At 42.7% G+C, this 22597-nt stretch overlaps 1 protein-coding gene across 3 annotated transcripts in view; it reads left to right on the forward strand.

Moving 5' to 3' along the window:
• Positions 1–6949: 6949 nt before the first annotated feature.
• CDK6 (cyclin dependent kinase 6) overlaps positions 6950–22597 on the forward strand; it is a 239383-nt gene continuing 223735 nt past the window's right edge. The window contains exons 1-2 of one of the 3 annotated variants that reach the window (XM_046020621.1): positions 6950–7047; positions 9916–10521. In XM_046020621.1, the coding sequence (XP_045876577.1) occupies positions 10289–10521 (233 nt within the window). In that variant the 5' untranslated portion in view covers positions 6950–7047; positions 9916–10288. Of the gene's footprint in view, positions 7048–8375; positions 8529–9606; positions 9805–9915; positions 10522–22597 lie in introns of those variants that run through there. The other 2 variants (XM_046020622.1, XM_046020620.1) reach the window with 2 other exon arrangements.

Raw genomic sequence — 22597 nt, forward strand, 5'->3', positions numbered from 1 at the left:
GGATAATTTCAAGTGTGCACTGTTTCTGGTGGTGTTCTTCCTGCCACAGGTAGAGGTTTCAATCCAGCTGAGAAAGAACATCATGCCAGCCAAAGGGTTAGCTGTCTTTAAAAAGAGATAGGAGATGTAATTTCCTGAAAGGGATGTTGATTGTGTATTCATATTTATAAAAGGTCTGTTACATGCAAAATGCAGTTCGCACTGACTGAATTCTCACCCCAGCTTCTTATGGTGGATAATGGCATCCTTTCTGTACCGGTGAGGGAAACTGGGGATCTGAAAATTTAAGCACCTACCCCAAGGTCACTTGGTGGCCAAGCTTCTAATCCAGGACTATCGGTTCCAGCTGTGTAAATGTCCCTACATCTGGGGGAGACCTTAAAACCAACCAGGCACAGGGCAAATGTTGTAGAAAACAAGAACACAGAGGCAACAGCCTGGTCCTCTGACACATTTGAATAATGGCTTTGGATCAGCAGTACTCAGGATTGCTGATATCACTGGAGACCCTCAGATTCACAGCGTACTGCCTCTTACCACCCTCCCATACAGCGACACCCCCCCCCACCACCACTTCCCACTGCCTCACAGGAGGCTGGCTGCCAAGTGTTTTCAATGGGTTACAGCAATGTCACATCACCCAGAGTTATGCTTCGTGTCATCTTCGAGGAATTTCTGTGATCACCCAAGATTTCTGCTCTTTAGTATCCTGGTGTGGTGAGCACTACTGTCATGTATTCATCATATTTTATTAATGGGGGTTGATTAACTTAATCCATCACATTTCATTTTAACCAAGTAATTAAAAACCTGGCTTCTCTCTCCCCATCTAGTGAATTTTTCTGATGTTTTCTTAGAAGTCTTCATTTCTATTCAGTCTTGAATGTCCGGAGGTTTATCTTGGAGAGGCCCCAATACATTTCACATTTGCGGTCCAGAACCTTCTCTGGGTTGCTAACATCTGAGTCCCATCCGCTGGCACTATTACTATTTAGGGGATTTATAAGAATAGATGTATAATGGCGCGGCCACACTGCAGCATTTTCAAGCTACTGCGGCAACAGCTATACCCATTGTTGAGTCTAATCATCTTTTTTATTGACAAAGACCTTAAGGTCCAGGGGCTGAAGTGTGTTGCCCAAGGTCACACAGGTGGTGTATGGGCAACTTCAGGTTAAATTTCAGGTCTTCTGACCCAAAAACCAGCAACCTCAATTACCTTTCTGTATCTTCTCTTGTGAAAGTAAAACTCTCTGTTGCATCTCTCCAAACTATTTTCATAACATCTCCCTGAACGGTTAACAACTCCATTGAAGAGGTAAGACCCTGAAAGTCAGAAAGGTTAAATGACTGGTAACTGAGGGTACAGTGAGCATTGCTTTGGAGGAAGAACTGGGAATAAAACACAAGTTCTTGGCTTAGAAATAAAGGATTCTCTCCTTTAAAATGCACTCACATAGATAATAAGGATATTGCTCAACAAAATTAGCCATCTTTCTCAGTTCTGGGCTATGAAGTGTCTCATTTACCTCAGAGTTTAGTACTTGCTCTTTTTAAAGAGAAATTGTTTAATTGGAATTCTCAGGGGAAGACAATGCAGAAAATTACCTAAGCACATTTTTTTTTTTTTGCAGGTCAGATTTTAGAATATGCCTTTCAGACAAATTTAGAAATTTATCTGAACACATTTTCTTTCAGAAAAAATGTTTTTAGTGACCAATATCTGCAACACAAGAGAAAACAAATCCACACCAAGTAACAGGATGACTGGTTCTTTCCTGTTTAAGCAAAGTGGAACACTGTCCTCAATTTCTCAAATGTTATTCTAGTTATGCCACGCTGTTCCAGTCCGTCTGTGCCTGCTTGATTCCGTAACGCTCATGCAGAGAGACAAGAACCTCCGCTGCATTCATTGACCACCTACTATGGCCAGATGGCACAGCCAGGAGCTGGATCATGGCCAAGGGGAGGAAGGCACGGTGCACGCATTTGGGGAGCTCAGGGTGGTGGAGAGCAGAGCATTGGGCTTTTAAGGGCGTAGAAAGCAGATGGCCTCAACGAGTGGGAGCCAACAGGGATGTTGGTCAGCTGAGGGACTCTCCTAGGTTTTAAGAGCAGGGCCTTCAAAAGATGATCGGATTTAGAGGAGAGGCTAAGAGGAAGGGAACTGAGGGTAAAGGGGACACGGTTCTGAAGTCCGGACATCAACACACCGATCCTTAAACTTTGCTGGCATTATATAAAACATGATTATCATATATCTCCCTGAGGGGAATAGGAAGAAGTAGTCCCAAAGGGGATGCAGGGTCTAAAGCCAACTTTCCCATTGACTAACATTCACTGGACATAAAATACTTGCCAGTTACTGGACTAGGTATTGAGGACACTAAGATCTGAGTAACTGAACAAATTTATAGCAGGGTTTAAAAAGCAGACTCTCTTGGGTGCCGGGGTGGCTCAGTCAGTTAAGCGACTGACTTTAGCTCAGGTCATGATCCCAGAGTCCTGGGATCGAATCCCGCATCGGGCTCCCAACTCAATGGGGAGTCTGTTTCTCCCTCTCACCTTCTCCTTGCTCATGCTCTCTCTCACTGTCTCTTTCTCAAGTAAATAAATAAAATCTTAAAAAAAAAAAATCAGACTCTCTCTCCAATTTGTGGAAAACTGTTTGATCCACAGAGCTACATGAGTATATACTTTCTTCTAGAAATCTAAAGAACCCTGCCAAGAATACCATTCTATATTATTTTTAGGAAAAATCCATAATGAGACAAGGTAAAATAGTTACATGCATATAGACCCAGACATTATATAATCTCATTTAAGAAGACAGATTTCAATGCACAATAGGATAGACCTAGAACACCATTCGTTCTAGAAGAATTAGGGTGCACGGACACTCCATACCTAGAGCCCAGAGGCTACATCCCTTGGTCGCAGGACTTGGGCAAGTATTTCCTTCACTCGCTCCTGCCGCCAGACCATTCACAGAAGTTTCTCCCAGGTGCCTTTCTTTGCCTCTTTCTCCTACCTCCCAGACCCCACTTTTTCATGATTCCCCCTGACTGTGTTGTATCTTCTCTGCTTCATCTGAACCATCCATCTAAAACGTGGACTCACCTTTTAGCTCAACAGAGGGCAGCTATGGCAACACAATAACAATTGTTAGGCCACCTGTACGGTTGAAATACAAGTATTATCTTAGAAAAGAAATGCTAGAAATCAATGGACTAGAACACTATAAATCAAAAGGAAATGTAGGTATTTCAATGTGATTATCACCATCTTTTACAAGTATATGTCTATGGTTATTTTTCTGATTACTCATAATACTAATATAGATGATGAAAGGGTCTTAAGAACACGTTTTGAACATGTCATGACAATATGCTAAGAATGTACAGGTATTCACACACACACATACACACATAAGGAAATAGAAGATAGGAGTAACTGTCAAAAGGGGAAAATATGACAATTACACAAATATGAACAGAGTACTGACATGTAAAGGGAGCACAGGGATAATTATAGAGCAATAGAACCCATGAAAACGGAAAGTCTCAAAAAAATATTATGTTTGGTTTTTTTCTTCTTAAGTTTGTAAGCTACTACCTGATATATTTTTTTCCCCCTCAGGGCAAATATCAAAACCTTCGTAAGTTTCTTCAATGCACTACACTAGATCACATGCAACAAGAAAAGAGAAAACCCCAGGTCATTTCCAAATTGACAGGAAGTAATGTATTTAGAAGATTGAATTTATAAATCATTTAAAATTCCAAATTTTACAATTGAAAAAATTGGTGGTGTAATTGAGTTTTCCTAGGATATTTGGTAAATTTTCAATATTTTAAGGGAAAAACCTAAGAAAACATCTTGGAAATGCCTGGGTAAGAAAGAATGCACAAAAATGCACTGTATTACATTGTACTATTTCTGTAAAATTATAGTTTTTCATAGTAATTATTCAATGAAGATAACATGTACATACTCATATAAATCAAGTTAAAATAAGAGTAACTGATCTGAAAGTTATTAAGCCAGAAAAGCTTTTTTTTTTTAAACTAAAAACAATAAACAGAAGATCTTTATAGGCTAAAAGGTCCATTTACATGGACCTCCAATTAAAATTAGTGTGTAGTAGGTTATAGCACAACCTTATTTCCAAGTTCCTGGAAAATACATTTTATACATTCAAATAGCCAGTATACATCAGAGATGATTTAGAATTAGATGTACATCATAAAATTACTCATTTTAAATAAATTCCTCATTCCTTAAGCAAGATTACAAGTTATAGACCAGAACTTTAAATTTTATTTTTATTTTAGGGAAAAACAAAAGTTTACAGATATTTGATATAAAGTGTTCACACATAGAATGCATCTCTTATGTGACACTAGGAAAATTTTCAGTATAAGCTATATCATATTTGAAGATAAATCCATGAGTTCTAATTTTTAAAAACCTGTAAGATGATTTGCAACTTTAGGATATTAGATACATAGCATGTAAATCATCATTCTTGAATGCCATATATTCATTCATAAAAGACTTCTAAACAAAGGAGTCAGAATTTTGTTCACAGTTTATAAACTTTGCACAAATTTTGTTATGATAACCTGTTACCTACAGAGGAAGTTATTCATAAACAAAAACAATCTGATATTTACTAATTTTACACAATCCATTATAAAACTTCCTGGTCTAAGGCTGTAACCAACTGGGATTTCATATGAACCATAACCACAGAGAGTGAACAATGATAAATTAACAGTATCAGAGAAAGCAGATAACATAGAGTTAACACTCAGTGTATTTAATTAAGGTTTCTTTCTTTCTTTCTTCCTACCTCATACAAGTGATCCAGTAATCTAAATCATGGAATGTCAAATCCATCTATGGTTGTTGTCAAATTCAGTAATTAAAAATGCAACCCAGTTTAGAAAGGACATTTTTCTCTTAATTTCAAAGATATTTATGGCTTATATTTTTTAAACAAATTATTTACCCAAATAAATTTTTGCAATCACTTGCTGGTTCCTATGACTATTTATTGACAATTATTTTTAAATTACATAAATGTGTTAGTCACCAGCAAGTAAATCTTGTTTTAAAAATCATTGATGAGTGTAGCAATTTTAAAAATGTAAGATTCTCATTTGTATCTCTAGTTTAAAGTCTAATTAGTGATTTGTACTGATCCAATATTTTATATAAATAGAAAATCTAACCATTTGTTTTCTTCAGTCTCTATGAGGTTATAGATATCTTTACAAATTTTGTTCAGAGACTGAACTTTAGAAGACACACTCCTAAACACAAAATCTATTTTATGAATTTTCTTAAGCATAAGGAAACACAAATACCCACTTTTATCATTCAAGAACAAATTACTATAATGCATTGCAAAATATTTGCTAATGAAAATGCAACAATTTTTATTTACCTAACCTGTTACTTCCAACTGTAGTATATAATAAATTTTATAAGGGCAAAATTTTGATTTACTCTGACATTAGCAACATGGTTTAATTCAAAAAGTCAAAAGATTTATAGAGGTAATATTTCCAATTCAAACAGTATTTTGCTGGATTTCAATTTTTCCATAGAGCTCTGAAATAAATACATGTTTTTTAACTTTGCTTTAAGGGGTTTCAAGTATTCTACAGATACAGACTTTAGAGAACACTGAATTCTTAAGAAAAAAAAAAGGAGCTTTTTGTTGTTGTTGTTTTACTCCATTGTAGGATCTTGAACTTTTTTAGTCCAAAATCATTTTCACCTGCAATAATTGTGTTCAGGTTTTCTCAGCAGGTGAAGTATACATTCTTACAAGGTTTCAAATTTCAGAATTCCAACAATGCATTTAAACTGAGTGCCCACTGAATCACGTTCTCTCCTCTTTGTTGTGTGTGTATATGTGTGCCTATTATCTTCCAATTCTAATATTTATATTAAATCTTAGTCTTTTTAGCTCCCCAGAAATACCTTAGTGAACCCTCAGCAATTGCTAACCACTTAATAATTGTGAGCCGGCGAGCCCCTTCAAGTAGATCGTTAACCACAGAGTGCCTGACAATTTCCAAATCCTTTCCACTGTCCAAAAGGAAAAGATAGGGCTTTGTGAGGCCGAAAGGAAGCGAAGGAAAACAAAACAAATGTAGCTCATGCTGAAAGTGAAAAGTGCTTGGACAGATTAGTATTTTCTTTTCTGCGAGGCGCCCTGCCAGACTTTTTTTTTTTTTTTTTTTTTTTAAATAGAGAAGAGTTATTTTTTGGTCTGATTTTTCAGTTTCTTGGAAAGTGTTGGTATTTACCATCCCCACCGGCCCCTCATAATTATGGTTGGTTGTTTTGTGTTTTTTCCATCCGTCCACATCACAGACTGCTGATCACTCCCTCACCCCCCCCCCCCACCCCCCGCCTCACTCTGTCAAAACCCCCAACTCTGGGCGACCCTGGGTTTGGAAACTCCGCGGACTCCCGACGACACATCCCACTCTTCCTCTCACGCCTCTTATTTTAGCTGCAAGATCCCTCACTCCAGTTGCAGTCAAAGCCGGAAATTTTCATTTAACTACACCCCCCCCCTCTCGCCCCCAACTCGGAGCCGAGAGCTGGGGAGCTGAGAGCCTCAGAGCACAGCCGGGTCTCGGCCGCCTCCCCTCTCTCCGGAAGGCTTTAATTTGCACACTTGCTTGCCACTGCGCAGCGAGCCCCTAACCCCCGCAGCCGCAGCCGGGTGGGTCTCCGGCAGAGTCGGCCTCCGGGGCCCCCGCCCTCACCCCCGCTGCTTCCCCGGCTCGGCCCCGAGCCCCAGCCGGAGCCCCGCAGCCCCCGTCCGCCCCCAGCGAGCGGCGCGGGCGGCACCCTCCGCCTTCCCTCCGCCCTCCGCCGCTGTGCCCACCCCTTCGCAGGAGAGAGTGCTGGTAACTCCTTCCTTCGAGCTGGTTACCTGCTTTGCGCCGCGGTGGACACGTGCGAAGCTCCAACAGACACTCGCAGCCCCCTCGGGAGGCCCGAAGCTGCCGGGCCCCTCAGGTAAGGGCTATGCGTTCGGGTGGGTGGGCTGCGGCGTGGGGTGGGGGTCCCCCAGGGAGATTTGGGAGCTTGGCCAGGGTCGGAAGCGAGTGTGGGTGGGGGTGACTGTGGTGTGGGGGGTGTACGTCTTCAGAATCGGCTTTAGTTAACCCCTTACGAGCCGAGGCAGGCTCGTTACGGGGACCAGTTTTGGGGAGTTAGAGGAGTCTCCCCTAATCTGGCAAGAGGAGGACATCCCACAGCAGAGACACCCCCAAGACTAAGATCCTGTGCCCGCTCCTAAGTAGCCATGCGCACAAACACCCACACACTCGTGAAGCTTCCTAAAGAGGAATATAAACTCCACTCGGACACTCATAGAATAATCCACACTTTAAAATGCACTGCCTCTGGGGACTCCATGCGGGACTTTGTCTTTCCGTGCCCCACATTCATTTCCCCACTAAAGCTCACTCTCCGGCTCGCGGAGGTGTGGGTGTGGCCTCCACCTACTCCACCAAGAGATAAATGTTAACGCAGGCTTCTTGCTGCCACCCCCTGCGGGGGTGTTATGCACACTTATAGGAGGGCAGAGGCGGCCCGTGCACAGGCTTGAAGCCCCACAAGGACGCACGTTTGCTTTAGTTTCCCAGTTTACTTTTATAATTTAAAATATCCCAGTTAAAACGCACACCCTGCGGTGAGCAGCTCCGGGCCCCGCAGCGAGACCCGCAGTGTGCACGTGGGGCGCATCTGCGTGTGCGCACACGCGGGAGTCGTGGTCCCAGTGCGGCCTCTTGTCGCTGCGCTGGTGGCGACCCTTGCGGTGCTTGGCAGGCTTCGGGAGAGGCACATGAAGGATTTCATTGAGTGTGAAGACAGAGAGCAGAGACAGAAAGCAGAAGGAGGCGGCTGCAGCCTTTGTAGTCGCGGAGGAATGCGGAAATGTTGAAGCACTATGTCAAACTTTTTTGAAATGGGGTCAAGTCACATTCAGCCAGCGTGGGAAAGCAACAACAACAACAAAAAAAAGTGGAGGAGAGGGGGGAAAAAGGCACTGTTGCTCCCGTTTCTCTACTCCGGAGCCGACCGTCCGGGGAGCGAGGGGGGGAGAGCCAGGGCGGGCGGTGCGGGGCCGGGCCGGGGCCGCGGGCGCAGCTCCCTGCGGGGGTGGGACGTCCGCGACGCTGCTTTAGCTGCTGAGCCTCGGGTTGGACTGGGGCGGGAGGGGGATGCGGGAGGGGCCAGCTGCGTAGGCGGCGGCGGCTACTCCGCTACCTGTGTGGCCCTAGGCCTGGCTCAGACCCTCGTGCAGGCTCGGGGGGGCTCAGTCCTTGGCTCCCCCAGGATTTGCCTTCACCTTTTAAGGAGAGTTTTGAATGGAGTGTGTGTGAGGGTCTCTGCGCTCGCTGCGGTCCCTTCTGCCAGCACACCGTGGGGATCGCGCCATTTGTTTCTTTAATTCCTGGCAGCAGGCGAGCGGGCCAGCGGTTGCGGGGCAGGTAATTCCGAGGTGTCCCGGGGATTCCAGGCACGCGGCCGGCGTGGCGAATGTCTGGCCGAGGCCGCGGCGGCCATGGGTTGGAGGCTCCCTAGGTCACTGTATGGTGAAGGAAAGCGTGCCCCTACCCTACCTCCCCACCCCCGCACTTTGTTGTGCGGCGGACTCGGGGGCGGGGGTGGGAGGGGGGTGGCGCGTTTGGCTTTTGATGAGACCAGCCAGGCCTTAAGCCGAAAGAGGAATGGAGCCGCCACCTCTGCTATTTAAGATCCAGAAGATCTGGAGAAGATCCAGGGAGTGGGAAAAGGTTCGCGAGTCCTGGCCCGAGGGCGCAGTCCCCTCTTTCTCACCCCCGAGGCTTGGCATTTACTCCTCCCATTCCCAGACTTTTAAAGACGAGGGTGAGTTTTGATGAGGTTGAAATTAGTTGAGAATTTCAGGGCGAGACAAGGTTATGCTGCTACCTTCCTCCCGAAGTTATTCTTTAAGGAGATGACAAGGTAGAGTGCGACGAATACCCCTTTCTCCCACCCTTATGGTCCCGTGGGCGACTCCCACACACCCCTCTACCCCCCCCCCCCCCCCGCTCCAGGGCCCCACGGTTCCTCCACTCCCGAGTAGCGGGAGCCCCAGCCCTCCCCGACCTCATGGGTTTCCACCAGGGAGGTCCTCCGAGTCGGAGGAAGAATTCCGTTTCCAGTCCAGACTTCTTTACCCCAAAAAGACCATTTGTGTGTGCAAGTCGTTTTTTAATGCCTCCTCATAGAAAAACTGAAAGTAGAAAGAAAGGAAGCAATTTCCTAGCAGATGTCTGACCACCCCTTCTCGCACACTCCCAGCATCGGGTTACAGGGTCCTGGGAGCCCCCACCCACATTCTGCAGCCCCACACGGGTGGACCCACAGTCCCTCCACGGCAGCTTGTGCACAGTCCCTGAAAGCCCAGGGCACCCCGGGAGCCCCTCTCCCTGCACGTCCAGGCCTGGGGAGGAGGGGTGGGTAGCAGTGCAACACAATGATGTAGGGATAAATATTAAGCCGTGACATTGACGTGCCCGGCACCTCCCCTCCCCCGCGCTCCCGGCACACTCTGGGCTGCTCGGCACGCCCCCTCCCGTTCCACTGCGTCCCGCTCGGAGCGCTCATCCCCGAGGGGCCCCTGCAACCTCTCCGCGCGGAGACAGCTCCAGCTCTGCAGGGAAAGAAAAGTAACTTCGCTCTTCTCGGAGGAACCAGGAAGGATTAGGCAGCCTGGGAGAGGGCAGGAGCGCGCCGAGGGTAGCGTTGGGGTCTTTATGAAGTATGAGGAGGGGAGTCTGCGGGAACCCGGAGGAAGGCGCCTGGGATGTCTGATAGCACTTTTTCTTGTCCTCCCGTCTCTTTTTTTAGGTGGAAGGATTGTGGACTGGGACGCGCTGGGGCAGAGACTATGTAATCGCTTCGGTGTCTGTGCAGAGGACTGCGCTTCAGGGAGGGCAGAGGAGGGATCGGCTCGCTCCTTGGCGACTCGGCAGGCGGAGTTTCACGGCGGCACCGGCGTTGCGCCCGCCCGCGGGGAGGTCGCTCCATCCAGCCCCAGCGGCCGCGAGAACCCGAGCGCCTGAGCGCGGTAGTCAGCTGGGGCGAGGGAGAGCGAGACCGAGCTCCGGGGCCCGAGGGAACGGGCCGGGGAGTCCGGGAAGAGGCGAGCGGCGGTCGCGAGCGAGCCAAGCGCGCCCCCCGCCCGTCCCAGCGGTGCCGCGCCGGGTGGCGTCTGGGCGGCATGGAGAAGGACGGCCTGAGCCGCGCGGACCAGCAGTACGAGTGCGTGGCGGAGATCGGGGAGGGCGCCTATGGGAAGGTGTTCAAGGCCCGGGACCTGAAGAACGGAGGCCGTTTCGTGGCGCTGAAGCGCGTGCGGGTGCAGACGGGCGAGGAGGGCATGCCGCTCTCTACCATCCGCGAGGTGGCGGTGCTGAGGCACCTGGAGACCTTCGAGCACCCCAACGTGGTCAGGTGAGCGGGCGAGCGGCGCCCGCGCCGTCGGAGGCCGCGCGCGCCGGGGAGAGGGCCGGGGACCCTTGAGGCCGGAGGGCGGCTGGGGAGGCATGGCCCGTTGCCCTTACAGAGTGAGAGTAAGTTTGGTCGACCGAGCCGCAAGCCAGAGCCGGCGACCTTCCCACGCAGCGAGCAGAAAGACGAGTCAGGAAATGGGACCTGCGCAGGCTTCCCCGCGGCAGTGCCAAGTGCTCTGTTTTCTCCCTGCTGTCCCTGAAAGGGGGTCCAGGAAGTTGGGGGCCTTTTAGGGAACGAGCCAATCTGAGACGTGCCCTGCCAGCCCCCGCATATTTTCCCTGGCCTTTGGGGAATTTTTGAGAGGCTGAGAATAAGAGAAGTGGTAGGGTGCGGTGAAAATCAGTAGGATGAGAACTTTCCTGGTGGAGCCGAGTATAAATAAAAGTTTTTGTTTTGTTTTAAATAGCAACTTAAGAATGTTATTGCCATTCACGTCCAGTTTTCCTTACTGAAGTTATATAATGATAAATAAGTGTCAGCAGGGTCGCCTGAACATTTTCTTCCACGAATATTGCTTGTTTGTGTGTATTACTAAATGTTTCTAGGCTAGCGTGGTCCTAAGACTGCTACTCAGAAGTCGTGATGTGTGAATCTAAGATGTGGAATCTTTAGATGGTAAACGTTCTGTTTTTGCATTTTCTGGAGGGGATGTGGAAAATGGATGGAGAGACAGCATTTCTTAAAGCCTCTCCTGTATTGTAGCCAGTAATTAAACTAAAGTGTGTGTGACTAGGATCATGGTGTTTTCTTAGTGATCCTGGAATTTCCCCATTATGTGGTTGACATTGTGTGGTGTGTCATGCTTTTCTTTTTTGAACAGATATGCTTAGTTTTAAGCAGAAAAGGAATGCATAGAAACGTCTACAAGTTCAGGTGTGATTTTTACCTATCTCAGCTCTTAAAAGAGTGTTTGGAAAAGGAAGTCTTGGGGTGTTCTTCCTGTCCTCTCATCTATCTGGGGATTCTGTTCAACAAATACATGCCTACTGTGTGTGCTGTAGATGAAATTATGTAAATAAGCACAGCTAAATATTTTTGTAAAAAGTCAAACAATTTAAGATTAGTCATCAAAGTCAAGAGACCTGAGACTGACCTTTGAAATACCAAGACCTCCAGAGACTCAGAGAGCCCATGTGTCTACCAATTTTCCTGGGAGGTTTTGACTTGTCTCCTCTTAACCTGTGTGATTTGTGTGGTGCTTTGTTTCCAACACAGTTAAACTAAGGGTAGAAGACTGCAAAGAATCATAAATACGTAAATAAGGTAGTAAATGGCTATGAAAATAGGACCCCCATTATAAACCTCTGCTTTAGCCAGTAAAAGAGAAGGGGTGAAGGATAATGAGGCCAGGAGAATGAGTGTTTTAAGGAAGATGGGGTTATATGTAACAGCAGTAGATTACCTTTTGTGTGTGTTTTCTTTGTTAAAAACCAAGGGAAGCTGTTCCTGTGAGTCTTCGTGATATTGGAGGGGAAAGGGGAGAGTACATTTTGTCCCCTGTAACCTAGTTATCTTCCTGGAGGAATCACCTAGGTACTTCCCAAAAGATAAATTCTACCCCTAGAATTTTAGGATCCAAGTTTTCGTTCTCTTGTCTGTTGCCGGTGGAGTGTGTCCAGTTAAGGACCCTTACTTGTAGATAGATAAAATACTGTCCTTCCAACCTAGAGGTGTTATAGAAGCACCCCTGTGTAACGCTCTCTCCTACAAAGCACTGCTCCTGTAACAGGATAGTTTTTTCCATTGTGTTGGTAGATTTGGGCTAATCCATTCTTATTCTCTTGATTTATCCTCTTGAAATTGATTTGTGTTTAAAGATTTCTAACTGACCCATGACTTGGATTCTGTACTGAGAAATTTCAGGAGACTATACTTAATAAATTCAAGATGAAGTTATCTAAAGGTTTTTAAAAACCTTATTTTGACAGATTAAGTGCTGATGATGATGCCTACCTCTTAGGAGTTGCAAGGAAGAGCTGAGATAGTGTAGGTGAAAGCACTGTGTAAATTTAAAAATGCTTCAAATGTCCAAGTATTATTTGTTTTCATACTAATTAGTGGGGCCCTCATCTCGATACAAGTTCCCAGTAAAGCATCTATTCCCCTTACGTTTTCAGTAGAACAAATCATACTCAAACCCAGACACTAGAGGCTCTGAAACCAAGAAACTGCTTGGATATAATGGTCAGAAAAGACCATGAGTCATGTCATGAAATTCAGTGACTTGATGATGTCGTCTTCACGAGCTACATATCTCTGTTCCATTTTGTTTCCTTCCTGTTCTCTTCCACCTCTGCTTTGGGGCAATCATTGGTCCCCATGACTTGCTTAACTAGACGAGGAACTCAAGATTTTGCAGGTTGTTAATGTTTATTCAGGTAGGTTCAGAAATCAAGGACAGGGGACAATACTTCTTTTCTTTCCAGGGGAGAGTTGTCAAAGTTGGACCCCCCTCCCCATACCTGACTTATTGGTGCCCCACAGGACCAGTAGACAGTGCTATGGCTGGTTCTTTAGACTTCTTAAAAGGACAGATGTCTTTGTAAGTGCCTTCAAGTCAGAAGTAATTGGTCATAATTATAGGCCCTTCCCACAGGTAGTTAAGCCTGTAAGCTTGAAGGAACATAATAAACATACTAGATTTTTCAAAAGTTGAGATTTTATTTTGATGGATTTGCCAGAAAGGCTGACTTGTTACTGCTGTACTGCCTTTATGCACAGGGGTAATGACTTGAAATTCTTGTTTCCCTGTGCTTGATGTATCCCAGGCCTGGGCTTGATCAGCCAGTCAATGTCTAGGATGTAAATTTACTCTTATTTTATTGTCAGTAATCCCAAATCCTAGAGCCTTTGCCAGAATTCTGTGTGAACCTGTGTTAGAGCTTCTGCACTCCACAAAGGACTCCTCTGTTACCTTCTGAACTCAATCTGTATATGGGGAGATAAAATAATAATACGTTCTATCAGCAGTCTCTTGATTCACCAAATAGGTAATGATGGCTTGTTGTGTACCAGACACTGCTAGAAGCTGGGGATTCATCAATTAACAGGTCAGAAAAAGTCTCCATACTCTTAGAACTTACTTTGTAGTTTGTCGTTCTTTTTTCTCTTTTAAAATTCACTTCTCTTTATTTTCAAGTACTTGTGCCATATTTAGCCTCACTAGTTGTGTAGAGCAACTAATACTTATGATAATTTGGTTATCAGGAATTTACTGATTGAGTAACTAATATAACCAAAACACTAATCAGAATCAAATGCTTTTTGAAGCATTATGGAGAGAAATACAGATAGATGTTTGTAAGACATTATTGACATGTAACTAATAGATATGAACTTTTGGGCTCCATGTATCTAAAGGGGTTTAAGAAGGACCTACTGGTTACCAGGAGGTTAGGTGCTGGGAAAGATACTTGGGTAAATCACGCCTACCTCCCTCAAGTAATTCCCCCCTTGTTTGAAGTACTCGAGTAAGATGATCACCAAACCCTGATACGTGGCAATATTGTGTCATTACAAAGATACTGGTAAGCACCACCAGCATTGTCCCCGGGGATTAAATTTATTAGCATAATTCAAATCGAGTCCTGGTTCAGAAATGGAAACTAAGGGGCGCCTGGGTGGCTCAGTGGGTTAAAGCCTCTGCCTTCGGCTCAGGTCATGATCCCAGGGTCCTGGGATCGAGCCCCACATGGGGCTCTCTGCTCCGCGGGGAGCCTGCTTCCTCTTTCTCTCTGCCTGCTTCTCTGCCTAGTTGTGATTTCTCTCTGTCAAATAAATAAAATAAAATAAAAAAAAGAAAAAAAGAAATGGAAACTAATGGCATTTCAGTGGATAAACTTAGGATATCTGAATATGTTAAATTATTATTGTTGGCATATTTAATCATGGCTTTAAGAAAAACTGTCAGAAAAATCCATGCACTTCAGTGATCAGTATTCCGGGAGAGTTTTACAATTTTCTCTTTTTAAAGAGCTCAGTAACATATAGTATAAAAGGAAAATAATAATGTGATTTTCTCTAGGGAAACCGAATCATTAACAGGGTAGAAGAAACATGGCATATTATTTGGTGCAGCATAAAGCTGAATTCTCAGGTGGGTTAGTTCATGGGAATCCTTCTGAATAAAAGTGTTACTTTGTGGGCGAATAATAATGTCTGTTAAGGGCTTGTTTTAGTGAAAGCGGGATAAACAGGGGTTTAATTTGCTTTTTTTAAGTCTCAGTATGTTAGAAGTATGTTTGCCTCTTCATTCTTTAAGAGTCCCTTGAAAAGTTTCCAATTTATCAAGGTTCTTTAAGAAATAAACATTTTCACAATTACGTTCTGCCCATTCCTTATTCCTGCTGAAGAACTTGGTAATGCTGAATTGTTGACTTTGCACTTGTATCCTTTTTACATAACTGTTAACACCCTGGAATTATTAGAATTTCTCTATTAAGGAGGAAAATGGCTTATAGAAGAGAAATGTGTATAAACTTGAATATCTCTTGGTGTATTTCCCCTATGTTTAAGATGTGAACAAGTGAATATCTGAAAACAGACTCCCTGTTAAAAGTAAATTATCTGTTGTTTTTTTAAATGCCTCACTATCAGTGATTCCTTAGGAATGTTCTTTCAGATTGAAACCTCTAATACTTAAATTGTGTCATTGTAAACTCATGGGCATTATTAGAGTTGGAAGGACTTTGGAAATCTTTCATCCCTTTTATGTTTTAGGTAAAGAAATAAGGTCAGAGGTCAAGCAGCTTGTCCATCGTGCAGTTTTTAAGTTGGTGACTTGTTCTGAGTACCAATTTTAAAAAAAAAAAATTCTTTTTGTTTGTTTGTTGGAAGAAGTTAAAAGAGTGAGCACATTTCTAGTTTGGAAAAAATGAGCTATATGTAGACAAAGGTGCTGGTTTGCCAGGAATAAATGACATATCAATTCAGGAAATTCCTGAATTCTGCGGTGTGCTGAAATCTACCTGTAAAAAGTATGATGATTATCCATTAAATTCTGCCTTTAAAGAATTTGAGTAATAATTGTGATCATATAAACAGCTATAGTTAAAAAAATAATACAGGTTAATAATACCCTTGAGTAATAATAATGAATTAATTTTAGATAAAACAGTAGGAAAAATCAAAATGCTTCTCTGATGAATGAACTGTTACACAGTGTGGGCTCTGGTATCTACCACCCATATAATGAAACAAACATCATAATACTTGAAAATTAGGCAGCATAACAACCTCTTCATACAGAAGCAAATACAGTGCTAATGCTTCCTGAAGAACTAGCCTCACTGTTGCTCTGTTTGTAGGGAGGTTCAGATGAGCTTGTCTTCCTCAGAAGGATATTATGAGCTTCATGGTGTAATAGAACATGGCAGACACGAAATCTGGGTGCAGGAGGTTTGGTAACAGGACAGGGTTGTATGCTTAGTGTTGGGTTTTGTCCAAGGGCCAAGAGGCATCATTGAAAGTGGCTACTGGAGGTGATTGGTAACAAGCATGCCTACATAAAGGTCACCTTCATGAATTCATCACGTTTGTGTGATGGATTGTGGATTCTAAGCCTGCTGGGGCACGTAGGGCAGCAATCAGTTTTGTAAGAGATTTGTAAGAAACACTGAGCAGTTGTTTTGAATATCACCAGCTTGCTGCCACACTTGATTTCGTTTCACCATCTGCACAGGCAGCTCTTTGCGGAGAGGTGAAGTCAAAACCTTAAGGCATGTGGCAGGATCCATGGGAGTGTGCAGCAGTGTCCTGGAGGTCCATGTGGGGTAGGATAATTACTAAACATTTAGTAATTTACCTACACTTGACCAACTGTTGGCTTTGTCATTTAAGTAACCCTTTTAATTCCTTAGTTCTTACTATCTGGCCTTCCTCAACGACTTTAATGCAGTAGAATTAGAATCACAGCGTATGGATTTCTGAATTGGAGGGGATCTTCAGTAGAGCCTAGTCTAACTTTTGGTCTTTGTAGGAATTTTTTTGTAAATGTGTAAAACAATTGTCTTATTTTTCAACTCTTTTATTCCACCATTACATGCATTGATGATAGAAAGTGACGAAGGCCAAGGTTCAGACGCAGGTTTAGAGCCAATGTTAGCAGGACAGGATGTTAGTGGTCGTTACGTATCAGTAAACACACTCTTGGGAACCTAAAAATTATTTTCTTTTTAAATATTTTATTTATTTGACAGAGAAAAATCACAACTAGGCAGAGAGGCAGGCAGAGAGAGAGGAGGAAGCAGGCTCCCCGCGAAGCAGAGAGCCCGATGTGGGGCTCGATCCCAGGACCCTGGGATCATGACCTGAGCCGAAGGCAGAGGCTTTAACCCACTGAGCCACCCAGGCGCCCCCTAAAAATTATTTTCAGTTTAAGGATTGTATGTTGCTGACTTGAGTACAGGATTATATCTCTTATATCTATAAATAACAACAGTGTGTATAACTGTTAGTTCCCAGTGTATATTTTCTGAATGAATGAGGTCGAATAAATTAAATAAATTATGAACCCCTGAGATGAGAACTTTTCATCTTTTTAGAGCTGCATGCAGCGTTAGGAAGTACCTCCAGCTAAACACTGGGAAATTACTGGAGGTTAACTGCAATGCATCTGCACACCAAGACTATTTAGTAAGAACTTTCAAATGCTTATATCCATTTTTAAATGAGACAAATACCCATTTTTTGGTCTTCACTGCTAGCGTTGGCTTTGGAAGGTCTTTCTCTGCGTTTGCTCCGGCACACAGACTACAGGCATGCGGACGACTTCTTTTATCCTGACTTTGCTCCTTGCAAGTCCACCTCTGGGACTTCAGTTGGGGCTGATTTCAGAATGTGCGCTCGGTGCCCTCCCCTGTACTGCTGTTTCTACCTGTTGCAATGCTACCCATGCTTCAGAGCCAAGCCCTAATGCCACCTTTTGTGCGTGTGGTCTGCTCCTGAATACCTACATTTGGATAAAATTTCTGTTTCTTTTGAACCCTGACGTCTTTGGACCTCCTTTGTGACACCCCGTATATGTCTGCCCCTTTATATTATTATGTCGGTTATGTAAGATATACTGTTAATCTTATCCCAACCACCCTCTACCTTTCCACACCCTATTGTGTAAGCTCCTTAAGACAGAGAGTATCTTGTGGTCGTGTCCACTTGCATCGTATATCCAGTGGAAATAAAATGAATAAAAGAACAAATGAACAAAATAATGGAAAAGAGGTTCAGTTATTAAGGAGGGGACCAAATGGATTATTTCTGTCACATGAAGGTTACTAAGGTTACTAAGGAGTTACTAAGGAGTGTCAAATAAAAAGGGAAAATGGATCTGTTTGTAGGATTATACTTAACGTGGTTTTATGGGAATAATAAAAAAATACTGGAAAAAAGAGAACATTTCATTTTTGTTTTACTGCAACCTGTATAGCTTAGATTGAAGTGAGTTTCAAAATTTAAGTAATTCCCATCATTAACTGTACAGTCTTGAACTTGATTTATATACTGTAGTGAAGACATGAACATTAGGAAATGTGCACACATTCAGTAAAAGTTGAAAATGTTTGGAACATCTTTAAATATAAGAGTGGAAGGTATTCTGAATCCGTTTTAATCAATTGCTTGAATTATTTTGTTTTTTCTCCCACTAATCTTAATATTGTTGGCTTTCTTTACTGGAAAAACTGAGGAGGAGCAAAATTAAGTAGAACCTTCCTGATAGTTTCTAAAAGAACATCAAGACTTGGAATTCTGTTAAAACAGTCTTCTACTCCGTTTCATAATTTGTGTACAGAGAATTTGGATTCCACCTTGACAAACTGGTAGGTTTAGTTAAGTAGTCTTCCAGCCTAACTAATTCCAGTTCCTCAAGACACATGTGGGTGTGGTGTGGGTGTGTGTGTGTGTGTGTGCGCGCGCGCGTGCCCACGTCTATGCACGCGCATATCCAGAACAGTTGAATGCAAGATCCCTGAAAGAAGGAATGGTATTTTCTTGTTGCGTTTGCTGTATCCCAAGCATTTCGTGTGGTGACTGGCATCTTGTATCCCAGAATAAATATTTGTGAATGAATGAATGAATGATTATGTACTGTCTAGGAATTCAGATTTTATTTTTTTAGTCAGAATTGGATAATAAGTCTGAAAGCATATGTGAGATCAGTAACATTAAACGAGTATTTATTGGTTATCTGTTATATTCAGCATTTTGTTCAATATGATTGACCTACATCTTGAAATATTTACCCAAAAAGTGGTATTAGATCGGGAAGCTGTTTGAAAATGGAGTCTAGCTGAAACAAGTCGACCATTGTTGAAGCTGTAGAAGTTCATTGTACTCTTCTCTCTTCATTTGTTTATGGTTGAAATTTTTCCTCATAAGCTCCAAAAATGTTCCTAGTCAGTGGAATAGTGGTCAGAATAGTTTGCTTCTATTTTTCACTTCCTCCACTTATTAGCTGAGTGACCTGGAGTAAATTCCTCATGTCTCTTCATTACGGGTTTCCCACTATAAAATTTGGAGTTGTTGCTATTCTTTTGAGCTTAGAGAGTTCCTGTGATCAAATGAAGTTGTGTATGTGAAGATCAGATGTTACGCAGATAGAAGGTGTTAAACAAAATGAATTCCTGCCCTCAAGAAGTTTGTAATTTTGTGGAGGACACCAGCATGTACATAGATCTCTGTATGACAGATGGGGAGTATGTACTTTCATTTTTTTCATCCTACAGGTTGAAAGTATGAAGAGAGCTAGTCATTTCTGGAAAGATGCACATTGGATTTATAGTAATTATAGTAAAATACAATCTTTAATCTGAGTATTGGTAATTGGTATCAAGTTTACCCAGTGCTGTACCCTTTTCATTAATGGATTATTGTAGGAGGATCTGAGGACAAAGTGCTCCTGGGAACATGCTGTCAGACTGGAGGCAATTTGATGATTTCTTCTGTATTTCACTGTTCAGATTAACAAGAAGTTGACTTTGTTTTCTCTCTCGCTCTTTTTTTTTTTTTAGGTTTTATTTATGTATTTGAGAGAGAGACAATGAGAGAGGGAGAGCATGAGAGGGGAGAGGGTCAGAGAGAGAACCAGACTCCCCACTGAGCAGGGAGCCCAATGCAGAACTTGATCCTGGGACTACAGGACCATGACCTGAGCTGAAGGCAGTTGCTTAACCAATTGAGTCACCCAGGTGCCCTCTCTCACTCTTTTCTAAAGATTTTATTTTTAAGTAACTATACCAACATGGGGTTTGAACCCACAACCCCAATATCAAGAGTCCGTACTCTTCCAACTGACTCAGCCAGGTTCCCCTTTTCTCTCTTTAAATTTCAAATCTCAAACAAAATTATTTCTTTTTATGTCACACATTGGCATTTAAAAAATATATATATATTTATTTGAGGGGGAATCCCAAGAAGACTTCCTGCTGAGTGCAGATCTGTCACAGGGCTCCATTTCACAACCCTGAGATCATGATCTGAAGCCAAGAGTGGGTTGCTTAACTGACTGAGCCACTCATGCACTCCTAAAACTTTTTCTTTTAAGAAAGAAAGATTTTATTTTTTTGTTTGAGAGGGAGAGAGAAAGCAGGGAGAGGGACAGAGGAGATGAAGGGAGAATCTCAAGCAGACTCCCCACTGAGCGTGGAGCCCAACTGGAGGCTCGATCTTGCAACCCTGAGATCACGATCTGAGCAGAAATCAAGAGTCAAACACTCAACTGACTGAGCCACCCAAGCACCCCCATTTTTAAAACTTTTTAGTGGAAATCAAGAAATTACCTGAGTGGTTTCCAGTTCTTAAAATAATGTCTACATTCCAACTACGTAGAATCGTTTAAAGGTAGTTATTAAGTAGCCTTGGGTAAAAATGGGGTGTTTTCTTGTTGAGCCCTGAGAAACCAAGAGATAGATTGCAAGATTGGGCTAGAGGGGGCTCCCAGTGCTAATCATGAATGATGTGTATTTAAATTATGGAAGTCCACTTACAGAACTAGGAAAGAAAGCATTCTTTCTTTGAAATAACACACCTATTATACATTAAGACACAAATGAAAAGCCTGCTAGTCATTATAAATTATTTTAAACCCATGGGATTTAATCAGTGGTAATTTAGCCAACTACTAGTACATTAGACTAGAGATTGGGGTTGTTGATGCTATTTGGGTTTTCAGCTAAACCAGTTAGTATTGCAAAGAGAAAATTTCTGTTTCAGAGGCATTACTCTCTATCCTTTAAATGTCAGCTAACTCAGAATGATGGGATTCATCTCAAGGAGAACTATGTAAGAGCATGCTTGAGGTGTACCTGGGTGGCTCAGTAGGTTAAATGTCTGCCTTCAGCTCAGGTCATGATCCCAGGGTCCCGGGATTAGGAGGACCCTGCTCAGTGAGGAACCTGCTTCTCCCTCTCCCTCTGCCCTTCGCCTCCCCACTTGTATTCTCACACACTGCACGCTCTCTCTTTCTCAAATAAATAGAAAAACTTTTTAAAAAAGCATGCTTGACACAGTGGTACCAATTCTGAATCCAAGAAAAACAGGACTTTTGAAATTAGTTAAGAGTAATATCATTGTTTATGAAAAGGGTACTTTTATCCCCACCTTAGTTGGTAAAATAAAATTGAGAGGTGAATCCATCATTAAGCACATAAAGAACAGTCTGGAGCTGTATCTTGTGATCAGAAAGGACCTCATGCTTTCAAGGTGTGGTGGAAGATGAGGTAAGATGGGATTGAGGTAGAAGTGAGAGAGTGAGGGGAAGATGTAATATGGTCATAGAACCTGGGATAGCTTAGGTAAATCCGATCTTTTAGACTTCAGAATCTAAAACCCAGTGATCTGAAAGTAGATGAGAGTTCTGCCATATTTAGGAAGGCCTCCAGCAGTATTTGCTCAAATCTTTCATTCCATAATAATATGGAATTTTATATTCTGATGACTTTTTTCTTGGGAGCTTTATTTCCATTGTCTTTACATTGTCCTTTGTGCCTAGCACTCAAATATTTGTGAATGTGATGTGTGATGTAACATAGAACACATACTTCCCATTAGAACATAAGCTTCATATGGGCAGAAATATTTGTTTTGTTCACTGCTTTATTCCCAATATCTAGAACAGTGCCTGGCACATTGCTCAGTAAATGTCTGCTGAAGAACCAACTGAATGAATAGTTAAGGTATGACTAAAGATTACTCTTTTTCCAGTAATTTTATTGATAGCAAAAATGTAAATTAACACCAAAATTTAGCAGATATGTCATTTTTCTATTCATTCATTAGTATTGCACTTAAAACTCTTCAGCATTAGATGGTCTCTAATAATTACAGTAGTAAATTGGATTTTGACTTAGGAAGTGGGAGTTACTTAAATAATTTAATGGTTAGCAAGTAGATTGGATACTAAGATAATATTCCTTCTAAACTAATTCTTCCACTAATGTTTTCATTAGTTATGAGTTATAGTTTTATATGAAATTCTGAGTTACAATTTTATATAAAAATATAATTTTAAGTAAAAATTTTAAGTGATACCTCAAATGGTTATATCATTTGTAGCAGAATTGATTTAGATGTTTAGGTGGAAATTTTAAGACGTAGTTTCAGATTCTCTGAATTACAAGTTTTATAAAAAGGGTTGCTACATGCTCTTCTGAAGAATTTAACATAGCTGGCAAGCCTTTGTGTAAGTGGCTATAGCTGTCCTTGCAAGTAGTGAAGCCCAAGTGGCCAGTCCCAACTTGAACATCACCCAGCCCTCCTATTTGATAATACCATTACAAACACCTTCCTTCTCTGCTTAAATCAGTTATGGTGATCGTGTAAGGAATCTGACATTACTTGGTCATGACCAGCTATAAAGAATAACAGTGATAATGACAAGAAGAAAAGGGAGACAAGAAGGGGGACGGGTAGGGAGGGAAGGAAAAAAGGAAAGAAGGAAGGAAAAGGAGGAGTAGAATAGAATATCCGGTATGTTGCTGGGAGTTGTTACTGAAGTAGAATACTAGGGGACTTGTTAGCAGTT

Source organism: Meles meles, chromosome 10, assembly GCF_922984935.1.
Source record: "Meles meles chromosome 10, mMelMel3.1 paternal haplotype, whole genome shotgun sequence".
In the NCBI taxonomy this organism is placed as follows: domain Eukaryota; kingdom Metazoa; phylum Chordata; class Mammalia; order Carnivora; family Mustelidae; genus Meles; species Meles meles.